At 36.7% G+C, this 23,930-nt stretch overlaps 1 protein-coding gene across 1 annotated transcript in view; it reads left to right on the plus strand.

Annotated features, from left to right (window-relative positions):
• Positions 1 to 23,930, plus strand: part of Ythdc2 (YTH N6-methyladenosine RNA binding protein C2) — a 59,529-nt gene that overhangs the window by 866 nt on the left and 34,733 nt on the right. Inside the window, exons 2-10 of the mRNA XM_059246054.1 lie at positions 862 to 952; positions 4,711 to 4,907; positions 6,211 to 6,410; positions 9,301 to 9,467; positions 10,660 to 10,762; positions 11,745 to 11,901; positions 16,486 to 16,593; positions 18,026 to 18,174; positions 19,539 to 19,674. Of these exons, the coding sequence (XP_059102037.1) occupies positions 862 to 952; positions 4,711 to 4,907; positions 6,211 to 6,410; positions 9,301 to 9,467; positions 10,660 to 10,762; positions 11,745 to 11,901; positions 16,486 to 16,593; positions 18,026 to 18,174; positions 19,539 to 19,674 (1,308 nt within the window). The remainder of the gene's footprint in view (positions 1 to 861; positions 953 to 4,710; positions 4,908 to 6,210; positions 6,411 to 9,300; positions 9,468 to 10,659; positions 10,763 to 11,744; positions 11,902 to 16,485; positions 16,594 to 18,025; positions 18,175 to 19,538; positions 19,675 to 23,930) is intronic.

Below are 23,930 nucleotides of genomic sequence, written 5' to 3' on the forward strand. Positions count from 1 at the left end.
TTTGGCATTCCAAGTGTGTTTCACACCTCATCAGGCCAGAGACCTGTTTGCCACGGTCGGTCCTCATAATACCGTACTGGGATGACCTGTAGTGTCTGCCTAGCTCATTCCGATTTGCTGGCTTAAATAGGAGACCCCTTGCTGATGAGGCTTAACGGTTCAAAAGCGTAAAGGAAATTATTTTGAACATATATTTGACAGAAGCAACGCCTTCGCAAAATGTCACAACAAATCCAGTCGGAAATAGTGAATATTAAATAGCTATACAATCTTAAGAACAGAGATGGAAGAGTTTCAGTTTGGAATTCATAATGCTTGAGTATACCTCATTATTGAAGGAAATACAATTTTGTCAAGTAAAACAGGAATAAGTTAAATTAGTAAAATATGTCCATAATTATTATGCCAATTCAAGATTTCAACATAGACGAATAATCTTTGGTGAATTTCAGAGCCCTTTATCATATTTATATGTAGCTTAAAAATTAATATCGGAACTCTGGGCTGGAGAGATGGCTCAGTAGTTAAGAGCACTGGCTGCTCTTGCAGAGGACCCAGGTTTGATTTCCAGCACCCTCACGGTGGCTCAAAACCATCCATAACTCAGTTCTAGGAGATCTGGTGCCTCTTCTGACCTGTGGGCACTGTACACATATGGTGCACACACACACACACACACACACACACACACACACACGATTAAATAAATAATATTAAAAATTAGTGTCAGAATCCTATTAGACATGAGTTACTGAATTAATATACTTTCACCTCAATGTATAATTTGATTGTATATTTACATTTATTTTTCATATTTGATACCTATAATTGTCTATAAGTGGAACCTTTTTTCCTGTGTAGAAATGGAATTTCCTTCTTCTTTGACCAGTACGGAAAGAGCCTTTATCCACCGACTGAGTCAGTCCCTTGGTTTAGTTTCTAAAAGTAAAGGGTAAGTTTACAGTTTTTCTTAATTTTTACAAAGTTATTTTCTACAAAAAGGGCTAAGCGTGTCTGGCTACATTTTAATCATTATTTCTGTTTTAACTTCCACATTCTTAATTATAGGATATGTAGATAGCTCATTTAAGTCTGTACCAAGGCCAGCTTTTCTCCCGCCTTATCTCTCAGGTGCAGAAAATAAGTGAGGGCCAGGGAGATGGCTCCTCGGGTGGAAGCAGCTTCTGCTCTGTAAGCCTGACAGCCTGAATTCCATCCTCAGAACCCACCTTGAAAAAAGAAAGGAAAGGAAAGCTGACTCTGGTTATCATGACGACTGTATACCCTCATGGTGAAATGGGGGCAGGAGAATGCAGAATGGGCCAGAAGTTTGCACAGTGGTAGAAATACCAAGTGGGACCCAACCTCAACTAGGTGAAAGGAGAGAATGAACTCCAAATGGTTGTCCAATGACCTCCATGTGAACCCCTGAATTTGTATATACTCATAAAATAAGTTTAAAACAATTTAAAAAGTGAATAAAGCTTCTGTTGTTTATCTTAGGTGTTTTATCATTAGACTAGTAAATGGCAGATTAATGAGAAAAATAAACAAGTTTATTATCTTTTATCTATCTATTTATCTTTCTCTCCATTTATTTATTTATTCATTTATTTTGAGACAGAGTTTCTCCTTGTAGCCCTGGCTGTCCTGGGACTCACTCTGTAGATCAGGCTGGTGTCAAAGTCAGATCTGTCTTTGCCTCCCAAGTGTTGAGATTAAAGGCGTGAGAAAAGGATTAATTTAGTAAAAGCTGCATTGCACATATGCAGAGAGAACTTCATGAAGACATGACAAAGGAAAAGTCCTTGAACTAAAAGTTGCAAATTATGGGAAGGGAACTTAGGATCTAACTGTGAGAAGATAGAGGTGTTTTTTTGTTTTTGTTTTTTGTTTTTTTTTCTTTTAAGCAAGTTTCATTATGTGGGCTTCTGTGGTCTCTTTCTAGGTTAAGTCTAGAATAGTGTCTGCAATTGAGTTATGTTGGTGTTTCTGGTAATGAGTGTTGAGTGACAGATTTTTCCTGGGGTGATACAACACACATACATTTATTCACTCAGAAAAAGAATCTAGGACAGACTAAAGATTGCACTGAAGTCCAGCTTGGTGAGCCAATGACATTTTTTTTTCTTTTAAGAGTTATTTATTTTTATTTTATGGTTATGGGTGTTTTGTCTGTCTCTATATCTGTGCACCCTGTGCATGTAGTATCTGCAGAGGGCAGAGAGGGTGTTAGATCCTTTCGAGCTGGAGTTGGAGGGGGATATGAAGCACCATATGGGAACTGAATCCCAGTCCTCTGCAAGAGCAACAATTGCTCTTAACTGTGGAGCCATCTCTCCAGCCTTTTTAACTTTAATTTTTAACTGCACAGTATAATGTGATTCTTTATTACGTGTGTACATTAGGGATATCAGCGTAATTAGCACATCTGTTGCCTCACATAGATATTACTTCTTTATGATGAGAACATTTAGGATCCTTTTGTAGCTATTTAAAGACGTATACCTTATTGTTAACTACTTAATTAAGTAGTTGGTATTGAACAACAGAACACCAGATTTACTTCTCCTATCTAAGTAATTTTTTGCATATTGATGAATGTCTTCTCTTCCCTCCTCCCATAACATTGACTTTTAATTTAATTAAATTATATCGTATGTGCATTCATAGTCGCGTGTACATACCATGACTTGTGAATGTGGAGGTCAGAGGACAACTTTCAGGAGTCTATTTTCAGGAATTTCCTTCTACTGTAGGATCCTGGGATTGAATTCAGGTTGTCAGACTTGGACCACATGGCTGCGTTTTACTCACTGAGGCATCTTGCTAATCCTCAACACTTACTTTTATGTTTAATAATTGCAGGTGGGATTATATCTTACTTAAAAACTTACTCAGGATATTCACTTATCTAGCAGCACTCTACCTGTACAGGTAGTTTCTAATTTTGTTTGGGAAAGGGGACTTCTGTGTTTTATCAAAGCCATAGCACCAGTTAACGTTGGAATAGATACATGATGAGGGGATCTCAGTGTTTTAGTTTTCATATTAATACAAATCTCTACTTCATGTTTTCATTCCCACAAAGAGATGTGAATATTTCCCCCCAAATATCGTGTAGTGTCATTATCTTTGTGGTGCCTGGTGTATAGGGACAAATGGTAACTGTCAAGGATAAAATATTTATCAAGTTATTATCTTTCTGTTATATTGCTGAAACTAAATTTTCAGTGGCAATTTAAACTTGGACCTGCTTAATTTGAATAATTTTTGCACACAGAATGTAGCCTGTGTTAGGAAGTTTCAGTTTGATCCATCAGTTTGGCTGTGGGCTTCAGGAAAGAGTAGTATATTTTACTCAACTTTGTAATCACAGTTTATACCATAGTGTCTGGCATATATTTATGAATTATGAGTAATTTCAGAGAAAAAGTTAGTTAAAGGTGAAAGTTTTGGGACTACAGGTGTCTCACCACACCCAGCTAATCTGGACTATTCTTTATCCCATTATTTAAGGCATTACTAAGCACTTAGAGAGTGGACAACAGAATTGAGAACTTACTGTTCATTATGGTATTCAATAAGGAAATACAGAAATTTAAATGTTGGGAAAGTAAGAGCTGCACTTACAACACACAGCTAAAACTACAGTTTAATGTTCTTTACGTTTATATAATCATTTATGCATGTGAGAGCATAAGCATGCACACATGCTACAGCACATGTGGTCAGGTGAAAACATGTAGAGTTGGTTCTCCGTCTATCATGTGGATCCCCAGGGTTGAACTCAGGTGTCAGGGTTGACAACGAGTCTGGGCCCAGTTGAGTGTTCGTATGGAGAAGACATTGTTGACATAATTTAAATGTAATGAAAATGGGGAAAATTATAAAATAATGTCATTTCATCATATTGTGGTTCTCTTGCTCATTTTTATATGATAGTTATAAATGCAAATGAAAATATTGTTTGAAATATTTGGGTGACTTTAAGAAGTGATTGTTTTTCTTATTGTAATAGCTTTTGCTTATTTAAAGCCTGCTCTGTGACAGGTGCTATAATTTACAGCTATCGTAATCAAATGAATAGTCCTTAAAGTAGGTATTGTTATCGTGGGCTTAGAGCCAGGAACTTGAGCTGTTACAGACTTGAAGATTATATCATAAGTTTTGGGAAAAATCTTTGCAGTTATAAAGTATGTGCTTGAAGTAATTGTTGGCAATGCTGTGTTACACAATTTGGTTCAGCTATTAAAAGTAGTTCTTTTAACAGGCTCTCCTGGGAATGAAACATTACTAACACATTCTTAAAGCATGCTGTGGGACGTGCTAACATGAACAGTCAGCCATCACCTTTTCAGCATCATTTAGGATCTTTTGTTCAGATTTCCACCATCTTTATATTCTTCCCAGTATGTATTAACTGGTGATGGTTTAGCTACCACAGAGTCTGCTAAATATGGATAAATTAGGCTTTTTCCTTTGTTATTGTTTATTTAAAATTGGATTTGTAGCATTTTGATAGTTTAATTGAAGATGCTTGTGGCTGCTTAATTTATCTTTGTTGTTTTTTGGGGGGGGACTTTTAATATCGCAAAGAATTTTTACTTTTTCATTGTTTTGTTTGAGATTTATTTTCTAAGTAGGCATATGTCATATGTGAACAAGCTGACTATATATAGTAAATAAATGATTTCTATTAATATTCAGAAAGGGAGCAAATAGATACCTAACTGTGAAGAAGAAAGATGGATCAGAAACAGCTCATGCAATGATGACCTGTAATTTGACTCATAATACAAAACATGCAGTTAGGAGCCTAATTCAGAGGTTTCCTGTCACCAATAAAGAGCGTACTGAACTTCTGCCTAAAACAGAAAGAGGAAATGTGTTTGCAGTTGAAGCTGGTATGTATTTTCTGGGGAGTGTCTTTATTTACCCTATTATTTGATGATTATTTTTTTTCCACCTCAAATTTATTTTTTAGAACTAATATGGTGCAAGTTTTTTTTCAGTTTTAATAAATGTATTAGAGATGATTAAGAATTATGAAAATTTTGGAATAAAGTAAAGTATTAAGGCATATCATGCAATTGAACCAACATTTTTAAAGATTGTAGTAATAGCTACTGTTCATTGAATAATTACCATGCACTTGGTGGTATCCTCACTCCTTATAGCCTCACAGTAGCAACCTTTAAGTGGTAAGACTGAACGATGGTGAAGCTGGAGCTCAGAAGGGTGAAGTGATTCCTTTATGGTTCTCAGCTGGCCAGTAACACTGCTGAGATTTCACACTGAAGGCTGGGACTTTTCTCTATGTGTTAACGAGTAAGATTTTAAACTGGGCCTTTAGCTTCTGCTAAGGGCTGGGGAAGAATCTTCAGTATGTTAAATTATTCAAAGACAGTTGGTATATAGATTATAAAGTGAAGTCAGAATTTTATTTGGAAAAATAGTTTTCAAGGTGAGAAAATTATCTAACTGCCTAGGGTAGACTTTGCATACTTACTGTTTCCTAAGGAGTAGGTCTACAGCTCATAGAACACACGTGATCCCAGATATCAAAGAACTTGTTTTATTTATTTTTAAAGTTTTGATTGTTTTGCCATGCTGTGGGACTCATGCTGTGGGGCAAGCACACTACCATTAAGTTATAACCCAAACCTTAAAGAAAGTATCTTAAGTGTGGATACACAGAAATAGTTTGAGCTATTTGGAGAGTACATTCTTTATTACACTGCTTATAGAACCTTGGATTTACAATTATTATTCTGTGGATCATTTAATTTTACATATATCATTTTAAACATGTGGATTATTTTCCTTTTTTGTAATGTTACATTATCTATAACAGGTTTTATAATGTACATTATTTCCTGCTTAAAATTTTAATTTTCTTTGACATTCAGAAACTTATGATAAACCTCAAAATAATTTATGTGATTAAGATTATGTTTTATTTTAGTGATTATGTAATAATTTTTATTGGCTTTTAATTGTTTTGCATTGGAAACATTTTTGAAAAAGACTTAATGTGTAATTGATGCCAAACTTGTAGCCTATAAAATGACACATACAGGTCAGTCCTTGAGGCACTTGGTAGAGAAGAAACATCCAAAAGAAGCGTATGAAGTTATGTAGCTTCATTGTCAATTTGTCCTTTCTGTGTAGATTATAAACTTTCTGTTTATTTATTTGTTTTTGAAGAAAACCGAGAAATGAGCAAGACAAGTGGACGACTCAACAATGGCATACCTCAAGTCCCTGTGAAGAGGGGAGAATCGGAATTTGACTCATTCAGGCAGTCTTTACCAGTTTTTGAGAAACAAGAAGAAATTGTTAAAATAATAAAGGAAAATAAAGTAGTTTTGATTGTAGGAGAAACTGGGTCCGGAAAGACCACACAGGTTTGTCTTTTCTTTGTTGTTTATAGAAGAAAATATAATTTATTCCATTTAATAGTTTTCTGTCCAATTTATACTGTGTGTTTAACAACAAACCTGATTATTCTATTAATAGTTATTTCATACACAAATTGTTAGTACATACTGGGAATCTATAGGAAGGAAATCTTTCAAATTACTACTATTTATTTATTTATTTCAGTTAATTAATTATTATTATTATTATTTTGGAGACAGGGTCTGTGTAGCCTGGCTGTCCTTGGAGCTCACTATCTAGAATAGGCTGGCCTTGAACTCACAGAGATCTGTCTCTACCTCCCTAGCGCTGGGATTAAAGAATGTGCTACCACACCCTGCCTTCTTATTTTTAAACTAGTGCATTTAGTCTTAGAAGGAGAGGGCCTAGGTCTGGAGTTCAAATTCCTGTTATTTTATCTATTAGATGTGAAGACTTCATCTGGCTTTGTAAACATTGTGAACCTGTTTTCATTTATAAAATGGGACTGATAATTGGTTCATTTTAGGGTGAGGTTTAGAGTAATGTCTACAAAATACCACATAATACTAACTAGCACCTAGTGGTAAGATTTACTTTAATGCTAAGATTCTTGATGTTTCTGTTCTGTGAACCACAAAGCTAGACAGAATTTAAAGAAGTCCATTAACCAGTTTCTGGAACTAAGATATTTTTTGAACATTTCCCCTTATTTATGTCCATAATGTAAATGAAATGGAGACTATTTTGTAGAAAGTGAAAGAATTTTTTTCATTATTTTGTATGAGAATTTCATGCATGCATATAATGCATTTTCATCAAATATATCCTTTCCTCCCCTTCAATTTCTCCCCTGTCTCTTGCCATGATTTCTTCTCAACTTCATGTACTCTTAAAAAAACCCACTCAGTTTACTTAGTATGCCTCTCAGGGGCTGCATCCCTGAGGAAAACTGACTTTCCCTTCACCAATAGCCATCAGTTGCTGATAGTTCCTCAGCGAGTGGTAGAACTTCATGAGCCCTTCTCTTATCCATGCTGGGATTTTGACTGGCTTGATCTTGCACAGATCTTGTGCAAACAGTCACAGCTACTGTGAGTTCACGTGTACAGTGACATGTTTAGCAAATACTGTTTTACTCCAGACATCTACTGCCTGTAGCTCTTTCTGTCTTTCTGTTCTGTTTATGATTCCTGAGCCTAGAGGGAAGAGGTGTGCTATTGCTGTCCCAGTTAGAGCTGAACCCTCCATAGTCTCTTATTCCCTGCACATTGGCCAGTTGTAGGTCTCTATTAGTCACCCTCTACTGTGTAAAGAAACTTCTCTGATGAGAGTTTAGAGATGTACTGATCCATGAGTATAAAGATAAGCATGCGGAATATATCTGTTTAACAGAATAGTACTATTCTGTATTATTCGCCAGGGTCTGTGACCTAGCCAGCTTCAGAGTTTTGACCTAGTTAACAGTACCAGGTATAAATTCTGTCTTGTGAAGCAGGCTTTAAATCTAGTCAAAAATTGATGGTTTACTCCCGTATATTCATGTCACTGTTGTTCAAGTGGGCATATCTTGAAAGGCCATTAGCTATTATAGCTCACAAGGCTCACATCTGGTTAAGACTGTTAATTATTTTTCTTCCCTAGTAGTATGCATAGTGCCTTCAGCACTCTGTAAGCTAGTCAGTAGGGAGGATGCTTCCAGGTTAGTACCAACTTGATTTTTGATGCCCTGTGACTCAAGTATGTGCTGTCTTCAGCAGTAGGCTCCTGCCAAGTTCTGGAGGGAAACCAAGAACAGTGACAATAATGTGTAATGCTTGGGTGGGTCTATGGGACCCCACTGACCAACAACTCAAAAAGATGTAACCCTACTGGTCTTTTTATTTGTGTCTGGGAAAAGCATTGTCTCCGTTATAGGGCAACTCCATTTAAACTCCTTTTATGTAATGTGTATGTAATTTAAGAAGCTTATAATAGTAGGTTTCCATGTGGCATTTTTAGAGGTCTTTAGTTATTTCTTTCCACACTTTCCTCTGCCTTTCCCTCTGCTCTCCTACACCAGTTGAGCTCTTCCTATTCCTTTATTCCCCTTCCCCTGTATTCTGCCTCCTGCCCCTTGAATTACCCTCCCTCATTGCCCGTAGTTCCCTCCCCTCTGTTGCTGTTCCAATTTAAATACACTTTAGCCAGCATACATGTATGAGAGAACATTTACAGCACTTGTCTTTCTGGGTTTGGGTTATCTCAGTATCATTATGTACCACATGATTGCAGTGCTCACAGAGACCGGAAGAAGCTCTCAGATCCCCTGGGACTGGAGTTGCAGACAGTTGTGAGCTGCCATATGGGTGCTGGGAATTGCATGAACCCAGGTTCTTTGGAAGAACAATGAGTGCTCTTAACTACTGAGCCATCTCCTAGCCCCAATAAGACTTCTTGTTTTAAATATTTATGACCCTTCTGAATTTTATTATGGGGAAGTATTTGTAATTCTAGGATTGTTTTCTTGATGATCACAGTGGAACCTTGTCATTTCATTGTCTTTATAGGATAATTTGAGGGATAATTAACATTACGGTAGTGATTGTTACCATCAAGGATTACATTTCTGAGTATAGTCTGGTCATTTTTGATTTTCAGAAGTATTTGAAGATCTTTTTTGCCTTGAATATTTCTTGTTAGATTTGATTTAAAATATTTAGTTTTAGTTCTCCTTGTAAACAAAATCTCTTAAAATCATACTTTCTCATTGATTGTTGGTAGTTATATGAAACTTAGTGATTTGAAGACTATATGATGTCTTGGCATGTTATGGGACTTTGACATTTGATTTGTTTTGATATTTCTGGGTATGCAAAGTGAATGCCGTCTTATAATGTTTGAAAATTTTTGTTTTAGATTCCTCAGTTCCTATTAGATGATTGCTTTAAAAATGGCATCCCCTGCCGGATATTTTGTACTCAACCAAGACGATTAGCTGCTATTGCTGTGGCTGAAAGAGTTGCTGCAGAGAGAAGGGAAAGAATTGGTCAGACAATTGGTTATCAGATCCGATTAGAAAGCAGGTAAAGTCAGTCTTCCTACCATTCGCCATGCTTAAAGCTGGCTAAATATATCCATTTGACTAAAAATAGAGGAGTAAATGATCATGGTCAGTGGAAGGGAGAAAGTCTCAAGGATCCCAGCCCAGACAAAAGCACAGGCAGTGAATGACTGTGGAGAGAGAGAATTAAGTGGTCAGCTCTGAAAGCAGAACACATGAACAACAAAACTGGACTTAGCAGGTTGTATTGAGCTATTTGTGCACATATGTGTAACAATAATAAAGAAAAGGTGTCATTTGCGAATGGAGGGAACATTGGAGGGACTGGTGGAAGGAGGAAAGGCTGGGGGAAGTGATTGAATTATTTAAAAATATAAAAAATTAACTAAATCACAAACAAAAAAATTAAGTGATAATTTTGCTACCAGTAAGTATATTCAGATATTGATATCATATTTAAACTTAGTAAGGTTTTGAACAGCTGAGCCATAGGTATAAATCCTGTTACAGTGTTATGATCAAGTACAAGCTGTTTCACTCTGCTGAGACTTTGTTTTATAAAATGAGCTACTCCACCATCTGAAGTCTAGAACATTGATCTACTGAGAAGTTTATATAGCAGCTCAGAAATGAGAGTGACTCAGTGTTACAGACAGTGTACAATTGAGTGTCCTTATCCAGAATGCTTGGGATCATGCGTGTCAGGCTTCAGAATTTTTTGGATTTTGGATAGCCATGTAAACTTCACCGGTTGAGCATATGGAATGTTCTGAAATCTGAAGTTAGACACTGGAGAGTTGAATTTCCAGACCAAGGATGCTTAGCCTGCTGTAATACTAGTAATACCTTCTCGACAGGTGTTAGTGTCTCTTGGTTTGTAGCAGTGACTGAGAAAGCTTTTTTCACTTGTAGTGTTAACTTTTTAACCGAACTAAAATTTTTAAAGGTTTTTTTTTTAACTTAAGTTCTTTAACAAAGTATATAACTTACTTAATTAGAAGCTATTATTGATGAATTTGTGATTGTCATGCCTTATGTATATTTTATATAACTTTTCTAACAAGCCACATATAATAGTACATTAATTATATTCATAATAATGTACACATTATATTGGTATTATTTGCTAAAGTATGGTGAACATTTAAAGTAATTGTATTTTAATTATGTGTAAAAGATTTGTAATTGTGTACTTTATTTTGATTTTTAAAAAGGGTTTCTCCAAAGACACTTCTGACATTTTGCACTAATGGAGTATTGCTTCGTACATTGATGGCAGGCGATAGCACATTGTCAACAGTGACCCATGTCATTGTGGTAAGACTGTTGCTGAGTTTGCCAAGTATTACTGAGACAGCTTAATATTTAATTACATAATAATATTTTTAGAATAGGGTAAGATGAAAATGTACTGTCTTTAGTAGGTTCTGTTCAAGGTAATTTGGTGGTATAATTATTAGAATATATCTTATATTTCATAAAGGTGCTGTTACCATTTTGTGTCAGGGGAGAAATAAACAAGTAGGAAGTTTTTTAAAAATGTGCTTTTCATCTATGAAAATGATGCATGTATTTAGAATTTTCTGGAAATGGTAAAAGCTTTTTTTAGTCACTATACTTAGTTTTCTAATTACTCCTTTAGTGCCACAGATTTCCTAATTGTAGCTATATATTTTATAGTCATTTAACTTTGTGGTTAAGTTTCTGAATTAGTTAGCTACTTGTAAAGTAAGAGCTACCCTTTTATTAAAGTATTCTAAGCTTTTTTCTAGTTTCTATCAGAAAAAAAATAGATTTAAGTTGTTTTAGCTTTTAATAAGCGTCTTTTAGAAACCTTGCCTAACCAAAGTCACTTGCTCCCTAGTGCTAACAGGTTCACATACATGCGTTTTGGTTTGTTTTTGCCTTCATTTGAGAAGGATCTTGCTGTATTGCTTAGGATGGCCTTCAACTTGCCACCTTCTTACTTCAGCCTCCAGAGTAGCTGAGATTACAAGGGTATACTACCGTGTATATATACATTAATTTTGTTTATATTAAGATTGCATTTAATAGACTGAGATAATTTAGAATTTTTATAGTTTTTGTCGTTTTACATTCTGTATGAAAAAGGACAATATTTTGTTATCTACAATAAATTGTTAATGTATGATGATTTCTGAACTGTACATATGACAAATGTTCTGTGGTATTGATTGGCCTTTCCTTATTTAATTTGAGCAGTGTTTTTCTTTTAAAGACCGAGTCATCCAGTGTTTTACCTGATCCATGGTTTCATTTCTGTTTCTATTCATTGTAGGATGAAGTGCATGAAAGGGATCGATTCAGTGACTTTTTACTTACAAAGTTAAGAGATTTGTTGCAAAAACACCCAACTTTGAAACTAATCCTTTCTAGTGCTGCCTTGGATGTGAATCTCTTCATAAGATATTTTGGAAGTTGTCCAGTAATATATAGTAAGACTATCAATTATCTTCTATAATTTCTTTGAAGTAAAACTTTGAAGTGTGATTATGTTTTATCGGGGACTATGGGGGTCCAGCCATAGTCCGGGAAGAATCTACAACCAGCTGATAATTAATCTTTGATGAAAAGAAATGAATCTATGTACACAAAACTCCTTAGTCCATATACTTTATTATTCTGTGTCAGTTACAAGCTTATATTGTGCTCTCATATTTAGCTCATTTTTAGCCTGATTTCTCTCTACACTTGTCTGCGGTTCCCCTCTAGGTTCTAAATTTCTTCATCTAGTTCTGCCCCTTCTAGGTTCTCATCCATCTTGTTCCTTCCCATATCATCTTTTCTCCCATCTCCTTCTCTCTCCTCATCTCGTTCTTCCTCAATTTGTTCTTCCCCATCTAGTACTTCCTCATCTGGCTCTTCCTCATCTTCCATCTCATTCCTCCAGTACTCTCTTCTAGCCCTTCAATCTAGTTCTTTCCCTTCTCAGTTTGTTCCTTGCAAGTTCTTACCCGTCTAGTTCTTCCATTCTCTTTTCTCTTCTCTGCTCTCTCTGTGCCCTGGAAGTCCTGGTATATAAAGCCAGGCTTCCAGGGTCAAACGGAGGGGTGATAAGAATCACATTGAGAGGCAATAACCGTTAATTATCATTTGCAACCCAAAGGGAAGTGACCAATGGGGAAATGAATTAACTAAAGGCTGAATTCAGCCTCTAAGAAGAGGGCTCTTATGTGCTCAACTATAATCTTAAACGTGATTGGTAGAAAATGTTAAGACTCTATAAGTTGCTAGGTCAATGGGAGAAAATAAAACTGTCTTCTTTTTTCCTGTGGCTCCTATCTGTCCAAGCTATCTGCGGTTTTTCTGCAGGGTGGGGGAAAGTGTGCTCAGTCGCTAGGCAACCTGTGTACAGCTAGATGCCTTTGGTGATAGTTAAAGTGAGATCTGGAACCTAGAGGTAAGATTTGGGAAAGGAGGAAGTAAAGCTTAATTGGCACATCCGCCAGGCCTTCTCAAACAGGTAGCCTGGATGGTTAAGTCTGTTAGAGAATACAGAGGTATCTCTCTCCATCTGGGGATGGACCTGGCCGGATGCTGCCAATGATGATAATTACAGGGAGGCTTGACCTGGGGTTCTGGCTGAGCATAGCTGTCAGCGCAGAAGGTTATCCAAATATTCCTAGAAGTGGTTAGATAAGGAGTTAGAGGTCTATAAAGTTAGTAAGGCTGTAAGAAAGGAGGGTCCGAGCTAAATTGTGTAAATCTATTACTGAACATCCACCTGACCTAGGCAGTGTCTCCTTGTGGAATTTGTCTTAAATCAGGAGACTTGCATGTGGACTGTTATTACTGCTAGTCCTTGAAAGTGGCCAAGGGAGATATCTGATTCCAGAGAAAGCCTTTCCTGAGGCAGTTCTCCAAATACCTGGAGTGTGGATGCCCAGAGAGTGATCAGTCCACACTGTTAGCCCTTCTTAGGGAAAAGTCAATTGGGAAAACTATGAAGGCACACATGATTTTCATAACAGAATACAGCTGATCTATACCAAGCCAAGTAACACCAAAAACTCCTTGGGATTTGGCTTCCTCTGGAGGAATTCCCTGATTCCTCCAGGTAGTGACTTTGCCATAACCAGCCGAGTTCTTATTATATGTTCCTGCAGCCTGCAGCAATGTTTTATTTATTTATTTACTTATTTAAATGGACATTGGGAGATACTCTGAAGTAGAGGATATTTGTTTATGTTTCCCATGAGACAGGCTTCTCTGTCTCTACTTTGACCTCTTTTGCATTTGTAGCTCTCTGATGCTGTGTAGAAAATCCAATTATCTAACCTTAAAAAGAAATGAGCTGCTTTTTGTCCTGTGTTTCTCTTCAAACACTGTTCTGTAGCTTCTGCACTTTGTTGTCTGATCCCTGGGTTAGTCATCTGTACTGTCATGTTTATCCACTTGTTGACCCTAGGCTCGAGGCAGTCCAACTCCGGACTTATTCTTGATTGATGAGGTGAATTCTCATGTTGGTACTTCAGGTTTCCTTTCACTGTACACATTGCTGCTTGAGCTGTACCTCTTATTACCTTCACGTTTTGGCTTGTCAATGTCGGGGCCAGCTACCCCCTTACATTGTCCTTAACCCTGAGACTGTGGCGGTTTGAATTTAGGTTCCCTGACTTGTTGAGTACTTTTGGTCTCAGGACCCCATGTATGTAAGTTTTAAACAATAGATTTTTCTCTTAGTATGACCCTCCACCTCTAAGCTTGGGGACCTCTGTCCACTCTTGACCTGTCCTGCTTGAGAAATCAGTTGTCTCAACAATACCTACAGCTGAGAGTTCTCCAGATAGACACTGTAGCCTCTTTTCTCCTGGCTGCCTAGTTTACCTTCTGGATGAGGCTTCTACTTCCCTTCCATGTGCTGGAGAACTATACATCCTTTTTGCTTATTTTCTGTTATGTTTCCCTGCACTTTTCAGTCACACTATGACTCCCTTTATATGTTTCCCAAGCTCTTCCTCATTTGATTTTCTTATCTTGGTACTTCTCCTCCACTAGGTCACAGGAAGGCATCTTCTAGTCTGCCATCATATCCTGAGGTTCTCCCCATCATTATTTTATTAATAGATTCACTGTGTAAGTTTTTCTAAAGGATGATTGATTTACATTTTTGAAATGTTAGGAGCTGTTTACTTAGCATTTTTAGTTGAAATTACATTTTATTTCTGTGTGTGTGTGTGTGTGTGTGTGTGTGTGCATGCGAGTGTGTGTGTGTGTGTGTGTGTGTGTGTGTGTGTGTGTGTGTAATTCTCAGATCTCAGTTTGTTTGGGATCATCGCTTCTTGAGTCTTGTTCTACATTATAATGTTTTCTCTCTGGGCTCCTCTTCATGTGCATGTACTGAGAAGTTGGTATTTTTTTTACCTTTGTTCTCTAATTTCTTTCCTTTCTGTTTCTGTTCACTCTTCTTTCCTTCTCTCTTCCTCCCCTTTTTTGCAACTCTAGTAGCTATTGTAGATGTACATTACTTTGCCTGGAAGCTTTTTTTTCTTAAATGCTTATTCCTACTTTCTGTTGTATACTGATGATTGTTCTCCAGAGTTTTTAATGTAGAGATTTTATAGGTACATCACTTCTAATATGTCCTAAACTGAATACTTAATCTATAAATTATGTTTTTCTTTTTTGTCTTGTGTATCTTGGGTGATATCTACCGTCACTTAAGTCTCAAAATTGTACATTTACCTGATAATATTAATAATATTTCTGATGATTAGACACATAAAATTGATACCTGTGCTAATTGAAAGTTTGCTTGTCACCTTTGATAAGCATGACCGGAACCTCAACTCTCATTGGCCAGCATATTTCTCTTTAGCTTTCCTTGTTGCTCAGAAACATTCTTCTTGTTGGGCAAGCCAGATAGCCAGGTATTATAGTGGATTTAAAATATTTTCATAACAAGTTATGATTTTTCTTTATTTTACTTTCTGTTTCAATAACCCATCTAGGCTTTTTGTTTTGTTTTTTAATCTTTACTCTCACTATTCTTATTTAACCTATTTTCCTCTATTCCTGAACTATTTTACGTGTTACTGCCTGGTCTGGTTTTACTGTTCTGTCTTTAAAAATCCATTCTCCATAGTGTTTCCAGAGTGGTCCTTTCTGAAGTCAAATTCTTATGATGCTGACTACTAAGTCGTGAATGACCTTTATTTCAAGACAAAGACCCTTAATATGACTTAATTTGTTTCTCTCTTTAATTTCTCTCGCCTCTCCTCTTCTACTTTCCTTTTAGTTTTTGGAAAACAGCCTCATTCTGGTTCTGCCACAGTGACTTTGTGCATATTCTGTTTTCTTCACATACTATGTACTCTCTGTGGAGTGCAGTCATTTTATGTCCTTGTTCTCTGGTGTCTTAGTAAAAATCTTTTCTTGATGTAGTCACTTCCCTGTGGTACACTGCCATGATATCCCATACTTCTTTCTTTTTTAAATCATTTATTTCACTTTATTGTATGTGCACTGGTATAAAGGTGACAGATCTCCTGGAACTGGAGCCATAGACAGCTGTGAGCTGTCATGTGGTTGCTGGGAATTGAACCCAGGCCCTCCGGAAGAGCAGCCACTGCTCTTAACCTCTGAACCATCTCTCCATCCACCCCATACTTTTTTCTTGTAGGACTTTCTCATTGGACTTTGCACAACTTCCTGTTTATATTCTTTTTCATATTACTGGTCTCTCCTGCTTCATGTGCCTCATGGAAGAAGGAAGTAGCACTGTTTGTATTTACCATGTAGTATTCCTGGTCCCTAATGTGATGCCAGGCATGTGGCAAGTAGGTAGTAAACACTAGGAGGAAAGCATGCGCACTTGTCTAGAATATGAAGTCAGGTGTCCACTCTAGTCAGATGTCTGTAGAGCAGACTTACAGCTAATGGGAAGGGTCAGGAGAGTCACTGGAGCTTTGGAACAGCCTTTGCATATTATGAGATGCTTCATTAAATGTGGGCATTCTTTGTTTTTGTGAATTATCTATAGAATGCAAACTTGGTATTTAAACATTTTTATTCTTTAGTACAGGGAAGACCATTTGAAGTAAAAGAAATGTTTCTGGAAGATATTTTAAGAACTACTGGATATACTAACAAAGAAATGTTAAAGTACAAAAAGGAAAAGCAACGTGGTAAGGTTTTTAGCAAAGAAATTACTGTTAAAAATTATTTCTTGTGATGCTGTCTGTAGTCTTAGCACACAGAAGAACAAGGACACTTGAAAACATTTTTCTCTTGCATGTAACTAGATAAAATTATGTGATAATATTGTCCTAAATATTCTTTTAAAAGGAAGATTTATTTATTTTTACTAAATGTGCATGGGTATTTTACATGCTTGTATGTCTGCACCGTATGCATGCTGTGCCTGCAGAGGCCAGAAGAGATCATAGGATCCCCTGGAACAGGAGTTGCAAGTGACTATGAGCCACCCTGTAGGTCCTGAGAACAGAGCCCAGGTCCTCTGGAAGGACAGCAGTGTTCTTAACTGCTGAGCCGTCTTTCTAGTCCCTGGGATATACTTGTGCATTCTGGTTTATACCCAGAAGTTCTAATCTGTGGAAAGGAATCAAAGTACATGCTGGAATTGAGGAGGATGAGTGTCTGAATCTGGAGGCTGAGTCAGTATCTTAAGACAGCACTGAGATGTGTGCTGGCTTCCCACCCCTACTTCATTAGGTGGAATTAAGAAGTTGATGGGAGGGAGTGGAAGGAGTGTCTGGATTGATGATAACAGGCTTATCTTCCTTGAAAATGTCGTTTTCCAGTTTTTTATTTTCTGAGGCGTGATCTCACTGTTGAGCTCACTCTGGCCTGGAACTTGCTTAATCTTTTTCCTTTGCCTGCTGAATCCTAGGATTACAGCATGTTCTCTATTCCCAGCAAGATTTCCAAATCTGGTATTACTACAGGGGTTCATCTTCACTTCCATTTTATCAATATTTGCTTAAAGAAGTTCTTATAGTGGCATACTGTGTTTCAGTGTATGAATTAGAATTTATATCCCCCTTTCCTTTTTATAGTCTACTTGGTTATACTCTTTATTTTTTGTTTACTATGCATGATCATGGGCACATAACTATTGATTCTCCACTTGAATATATGATTAGCGATTCCTATGTCACTGCAAAGTACATCATTGCTTACATGTAAATTATGAAGCAAAAATGTTAAAACTTTTGAAATTTCTGAATTCCTGTATCTGAAACAATTGAGATGGTACAAATTTAATAAATAATTGTCTATGAAGTACCATATGAATATTAGTCATTGATTTAAACAGTAGGTACATTATGGGGAAAGATGCTCTTCTTGACACTCTGGGTTAGAAGCAGCCTTCTTACCAATAGATGAATATTTTTATGCAGCTTGGTATGTCTTTATGTTGCATATAACTTTATGAAAGACCCAGTTTATTTTTAAAAAGTGACTCCAAAGTAAAGCCAACTTTCAAGTGATAGGAAATTGAATTATGTTTTTGGGTTTGTTTCTTATTTTTTAAACAAAGGAGCACATTATCAAAAGGAAAGACCCTATCTGCTTTTTTTTCCCTTTGTAATTTAGAGGAGAAACAGCAGACCACACTTACTGAATGGTACTCAGCTCAAGAGAATACTTTCAAGCCTGAATCTCAGAGGCAGAGAGCTGTTGCAAGTGTGTCTGAAGAGTATGATTTATTAGATGATGGAGGTGATGCGGTCTTCAGTCAGCTGGTAAAATATGATATTTTACTATACTGGTTCATAGTGATATTTTGAGTAAAAATTTTGTAGGTTAAACAACTTTAATGAGGTAATAATACTTTTTTATTTTGTTAGTAGAGGGTAGTTTTCTTAGTTTATTTTACTCTACAACATATTTTCAGAATAATGTACCTCTTTTTTTAAAGGATTGGTCATTAAATATAGGGCCTTATAAGCGCTTTACTCCTGAGCTATACTCATGGTTCCAAACTTTGACTTTAGAAGAATAAAGGTTTGTTATTTTTATTTTATGTGCATGAATGTTTTGCCTGCATGTATGTGTGTGCACATCAGAGCAGATATATACCATCAGAACCCAGAAGAGGGGAATGGGTCCTCTTGAACTGGAGTTACTGGTGATTATGAGCCACCATGTAAGTGCTCCTGGAAACCGAGTGTGGATCCTCTGCAGACGCAGCACAAAAGGCACTCTTAACTGCAGAGCCATCGCTCCAGCCTCAAATTTAGCTCTTTTTTTATTTTTATTTTTCTTGCATGAGAAGATGTGGGGATATTCACATTCTACACTAGTGTTTAAGTTCTGATGTATCCAGAAGAATTATACCTGCATAATTTTAAAAGAGACTTCTGAAGGATGCTTTAAAATTGTTCAGTGTAGGGAAGATCCATTTAAGTTAGTGATCAGCATTTTGACATTTTAGTTGTGAGCCTAGCCTTTAATGGCTGAGCAATCTCTCCAGTCCATGATTAGCATTTTGACTGTGTAAACTAGTGGTTTTAAGAACTGAGTTGGATATTATACATAGGAAAAGCTTCTAAAGCCTGGTATAATCTGTCTCCCTGCCAGCAGAGCTTCTTTGTGGGGAGTTAGGATAGGAAAGGAATTCCAGACAGCCTATTGTCTGGAATATAGCACAGGGTGGCTTTGAAACTTGTATTCTTCTGCCTCAGTTTCTTGCGTTGCTGGGCTTATAGGTGAGAGCCTGCATGCCAGCAGAGTCTCCGATGTACTGGATATTGAGCAGAGACTGGTATTAGTGTTGAGAAGGTCTAGGGTAATGCTTCCTCTGATGTAGCTGGAAAAGAAACCAGTGGTATATAGTACATCTACCATCAGAAACACAGTACATGTGGCTTGATCATGGGGCTAGTACCTTGTGGACAAGCTCACTTTCAGATAAAAGATTACTGTAATATCAAAATATAGTGTTATGAAAGATTATGTTTATAAGAAGAAATTAGAGACTTTTGCTATAATAGTATGTGTATGTTGTATGCTTTTTAGTTCTTGTGATGATTGTGGCCATTTTGTGGTAAGCAAATACTAAGGAATTAGATAATTTGTAATCTTTGCTTTTTTTTTAAAAAAAAAGACAGAAAAGGATGTGAATTGCCTTGAACCATGGTTAATCAAGGAAATGGATGCTTGCCTTTCTGACATATGGCTGCATAAAGATGTCGATGCTTTTGCTCAGGTCTTTCATCTTATTTTAACTGAAAATGTTAGTGGTAAGTTTATTTAAATTAAATAATTTCTCTTGCCCTTATTTGTGATACAAATAGAGTCTAATTTAAAAAGTATGAGTGACATGTTTGGTTTACTATCATTATTTTTATTTTAAAATGCTTTACATTGTTTCAAATTTGTTAATACCTCCAGAGTGATTTCCTAAGGTCCTCACAGATATGATAGTTATTTACAAAAATACTTTTATATATTTATGTTGTAAATCATCAATGTAGCCGGGCGGTGGTGGCGCACGCCTTTAATCCCAGCACTCGGGAGGCAGAGCCAGGCAGATCTCTGTGAGTTCGAGGCCAGCCTGGGCTACCAAGTGAGTTCCAGGAAAGGCGCAAAGCTACACAGAGAAATCTTGTCTCGAAAAACCAAAAAAAAAAAAAAAAAAAAAAAAAAAAATCATCAATGTAATCATTTCTATATTTGTGTTGTATGCATTTATGTAATCTAGTCTTTGACTCTGTGGTGTAGGAAAAGAATTAGGGTCTCAAAGAGGTTTGTGATTAAAAAAAAATGGATGAAAAATGAGTAATAACTTTGAGATTCTTAGAGTCATCTAGAAAATGATGATTTTTTTGTTACCTAAAAATTGTATAGGCTCAGGTTCTGATCTTCAAACTCTTATATACTTTATATCATGTGATAGGTCTTCACTAATGAGTTGTCCTGTTTTACTAGTTGACTTTCAGGGATATTGACAACCAGAAATGAACTTTATAATTCTATGGGTTTCTAGTCAACAGGTAGAATAGTCATTGAAAATCAGCACTGGGAAAGCTTTAGAAGTCCAATAATATTCTTATCGCTTTCCCTAAACCCTTAGCATTATTACTGTTGTAATTATTGACCATTTTGTTTTTTAACATTTTCTTCAGCTTCTGATGTTTCAAAGTGGCTTTTTTCTTTTTTAAAAAATATATTAATTCTTGGTTTTCCTGGCAGAAATTTTTCTCCCCACCCCCACCTCCACCATCTTCAAGTACATGGGCCTCAATTCTAAGACTTTCATTTTATTTTTTTATTTACATTTACTCCTTAGATGGATCTCATCTGTTAATGGCTATGGTGGTTAGCTTTAATTGTTAATTTGACACACTTTCAAATCTCCTGGGAAGAGAATGATTGTCTACATTGAGTTGGTCTGTGGGAGGCTTGCCATAATTAATATGAGAAGACCCAGTCCACTTTGGCAGCACTATTCCCTGGGTTGGGGTGGAGGGTCCTGAACTGTATAAGAGTGGAGAATTCAAATTGAGAACAACCAAACAAGCAACATTATGTATTCATTTCTCTCTACTTTTTACTGGGTCTCTAAGTTCCTGCCTTGACTTCCTCAAACTGATAGACCATAGCCTAGAATTGTAAGCTGAATAAAAACCCTTTATCCCCTACATTCCTCTTTGTCAGTATATTTATCATAGCAACAGAAATGAAGGTAGAACAATGGCTTTAACAATCCATTTGAAATGACCCCTAACTTTTTAAATTTATTTTGAAAATGATGTCCTGTGACTGTTTTAGTAATCCATCACTATTTCTTTTCTGGGTGCACTGTTTTCCCTAGAGGGGTCAGATTGATCTTTCCAAAAATCCCACCGGCCTGCTTTCCCCTTGCTTCTGATTATACTGTGAAGGAAAAAAGTCCTTTCCATGGCTGGATCTGTGGTGGCTTTAAATGTGAAATATCCCTGTAGACCTATGTATTTGAGCACTTGGTTCCTGCTGGTGGTGCTGTTTGGGAAGCTGTGGAAGCTTTGGGAGCTAGAACTTGCTGGAGAAAGTGGATGGTGGGTGGGCCTTGAGGCTGTTAGAGCCCAGCCTGGCTGCCGTTGTGCTGTTTTCTCATCTGTAAAGTGTGAGCATGTGGTCTCCTGCCACCACACCTGGGAGCCACTGCTGCTGCCCTGTCCTCACCTCCAGGACGACTGTAAACTCAACAAACCATGAAGCAGAATAAACGTGTTCCCTTAGCTTGCTTCTTGTCAAGTACTGGATCAGAGAGAGAAAAGTAGCTGATCCAGCACCTTCTGCTACCTTCCATCTTATTTTCCACCAGCCTTCTTTTTCTTCGCTGCTCTTTAGCCACTGAGTTGCTTTTCTTTTTAATATTTTATTGTTTTTTTTTTCTTTGAAACAGGGTTTCTCTGTGTAGTTTTGGTGCCTGTCCTGGATCTTGCTCTGTAGACCAGGCTGGCCTCGAACTCACAGAGATCACCTGGACCACCGCCCGGCTTTATTGCCTTTTATATAGGTGTATTTGTGTATGTATTATTGTGTATGTATGTATTTGGGTGCACACATGCCATGGGTTCTGTGTGAAGGTCAAGAACAACTTGCAGGAGTTAGTTCTTTCCTTCTTCCATGTGGGTTCTAGGGATGGCACTTAGTTCTCAGTTCCTAAGCTATTTGGCTGGATCTGATTTCCTTTTGCGTGCTGATACATTCCTGTCTTTCAGCCTTTACTTGTGTTGATTCAGTTTTACCTGGAAGCCTAACTGCAGAATCTGATAGACATAAAGGCCTCTACCATCTCGGCCTCTGGCTAGTTATTGCCGCTCAGAGAGGCTTTTTCTGTGAAGAAAACTGTACCCTTTTCTGACTGTCTTGTTGATCTACTTTTTTTATTGACTTTGATCATTTGTCACTTACTGCTGTTGCTGCTGCTGCTGTTGTTCACTACCCATTCGACACTGGAGTACGAACTTTGTGAGGGCAGAAGCCTTCTCTACTCTTCACAGGGTTCATAATAAATGATCACATACTTATTCAATAATCCTACCTTTAGGCACTTTACCAGAGAGATGGTCATGTCTAATATGGAAGGTGACAGGAAACATCTTGCCTCTTTCTTTTCCTTTCTCCTTTTTTCTTGTGGGTTTATTTGCTTGTTGGAGAGGATCTGGCTGTGTAAGCCAGCCTGGCCTTACACTCATGATCTTCTTGCCTCAGCCTCCTCAGTGCTGAAATTAAATATGGACACCACTGCTCCTTGCAGCATTCTTACTTGAGGGTGTTTTACAACTGTCCGTTAATATGTTGAGTCAACGTACTTTTCTCACGTGTATACCTTCTGTCTTTCTGCTTCTGGTTTGATGAGAGATTTAGTGTGTGTTTATGCCTGACCGACTTTCTAGATTGTGAAGACAGGTTTTTTTTTTAAGCTTTTTATCAATGACATGCTTATTTTATTTCAACCCCTTTTCTTTGTTGTTTGTTTTCTAACATGACACATCATCTAGTCCCTTAGTTCTCTGATTTGCACCACTTTTGGATATATTTTAGTTTATAAACCCTTTTAAGAGGTGTGACTGGGGCTGGGGAGATGGCTCAGTGGATAAAGAGGCTTGCTGTAAACCCTGAAGATGTGAGTTTGATCCTCAAAGTCCACATGGTAGAAGGAGAGAACTGATCCTCCTCCCATGTTGTCCTCTGATCTTCACACAGATGCCATGTCATGTGTCCCCAGTAAATAAGGAAAGAAATGTAAACAATGGAAATGCACCTGCTCTGCTTCTGAACTTAATTCCTTAGGATATACTAGGCCTTTTATCCTAAAAGTATCTATTCTTTTTAAAATTACTATTTTTACATGTATTAATTCAACTTATTGTTGGCATTTCACTTTGTCTACTATACTGTCTTGTGATTCATACTGTTTCTGAAAATTCTAGTTCATTATTTAAATGTGGAAATTTATTACATTTACTTCTGTTTTGTATTTGCTGTTTTAAATTATTTTAAGTGTAAAAAAATCCTTTTATTCCTCGAGGATTTCATCTTATAGTAGATTTGTCCTGCAGTTTTAAAAACAATTTTAAAAAAGTTCTGTTCCTTATATTATGAGTATTCTTGGTATGTTAATTTAGTGACTCTGGGTCAACTATTGTGGTAACAGCATTTAGATTAATATTTGGGTTTGGTTATTAAGTTAAAATCCTATACATCTACTAGTGAACAGACTTCTTCATAAAATGATCTTTTAGGATTTCTTATTTATTGTAAATGTATTTGGCCTCTATTGATAGGCATTTTTAAAGTTCATCATGTTTTTAAAAATTTTGAGAAGTAATATTTTGTTTTGAAAACAGACATTTTTTTCATGCTGTTTTCTAGTTTTTTCATTATTTCAGTATTTATTCTACATAATTTAATAATCTTGAAAGTTTAGAGATTTAAAATCTGAGAAATACTGCTTTAAAATATTGATAAAGTACTTTAAATCCTTAACTATGACTCTTGACTGTCT

The sequence above is a fragment of the Peromyscus eremicus genome, chromosome 19, assembly GCF_949786415.1.
Source record: "Peromyscus eremicus chromosome 19, PerEre_H2_v1, whole genome shotgun sequence".
Classification (NCBI taxonomy): domain Eukaryota; kingdom Metazoa; phylum Chordata; class Mammalia; order Rodentia; family Cricetidae; genus Peromyscus; species Peromyscus eremicus.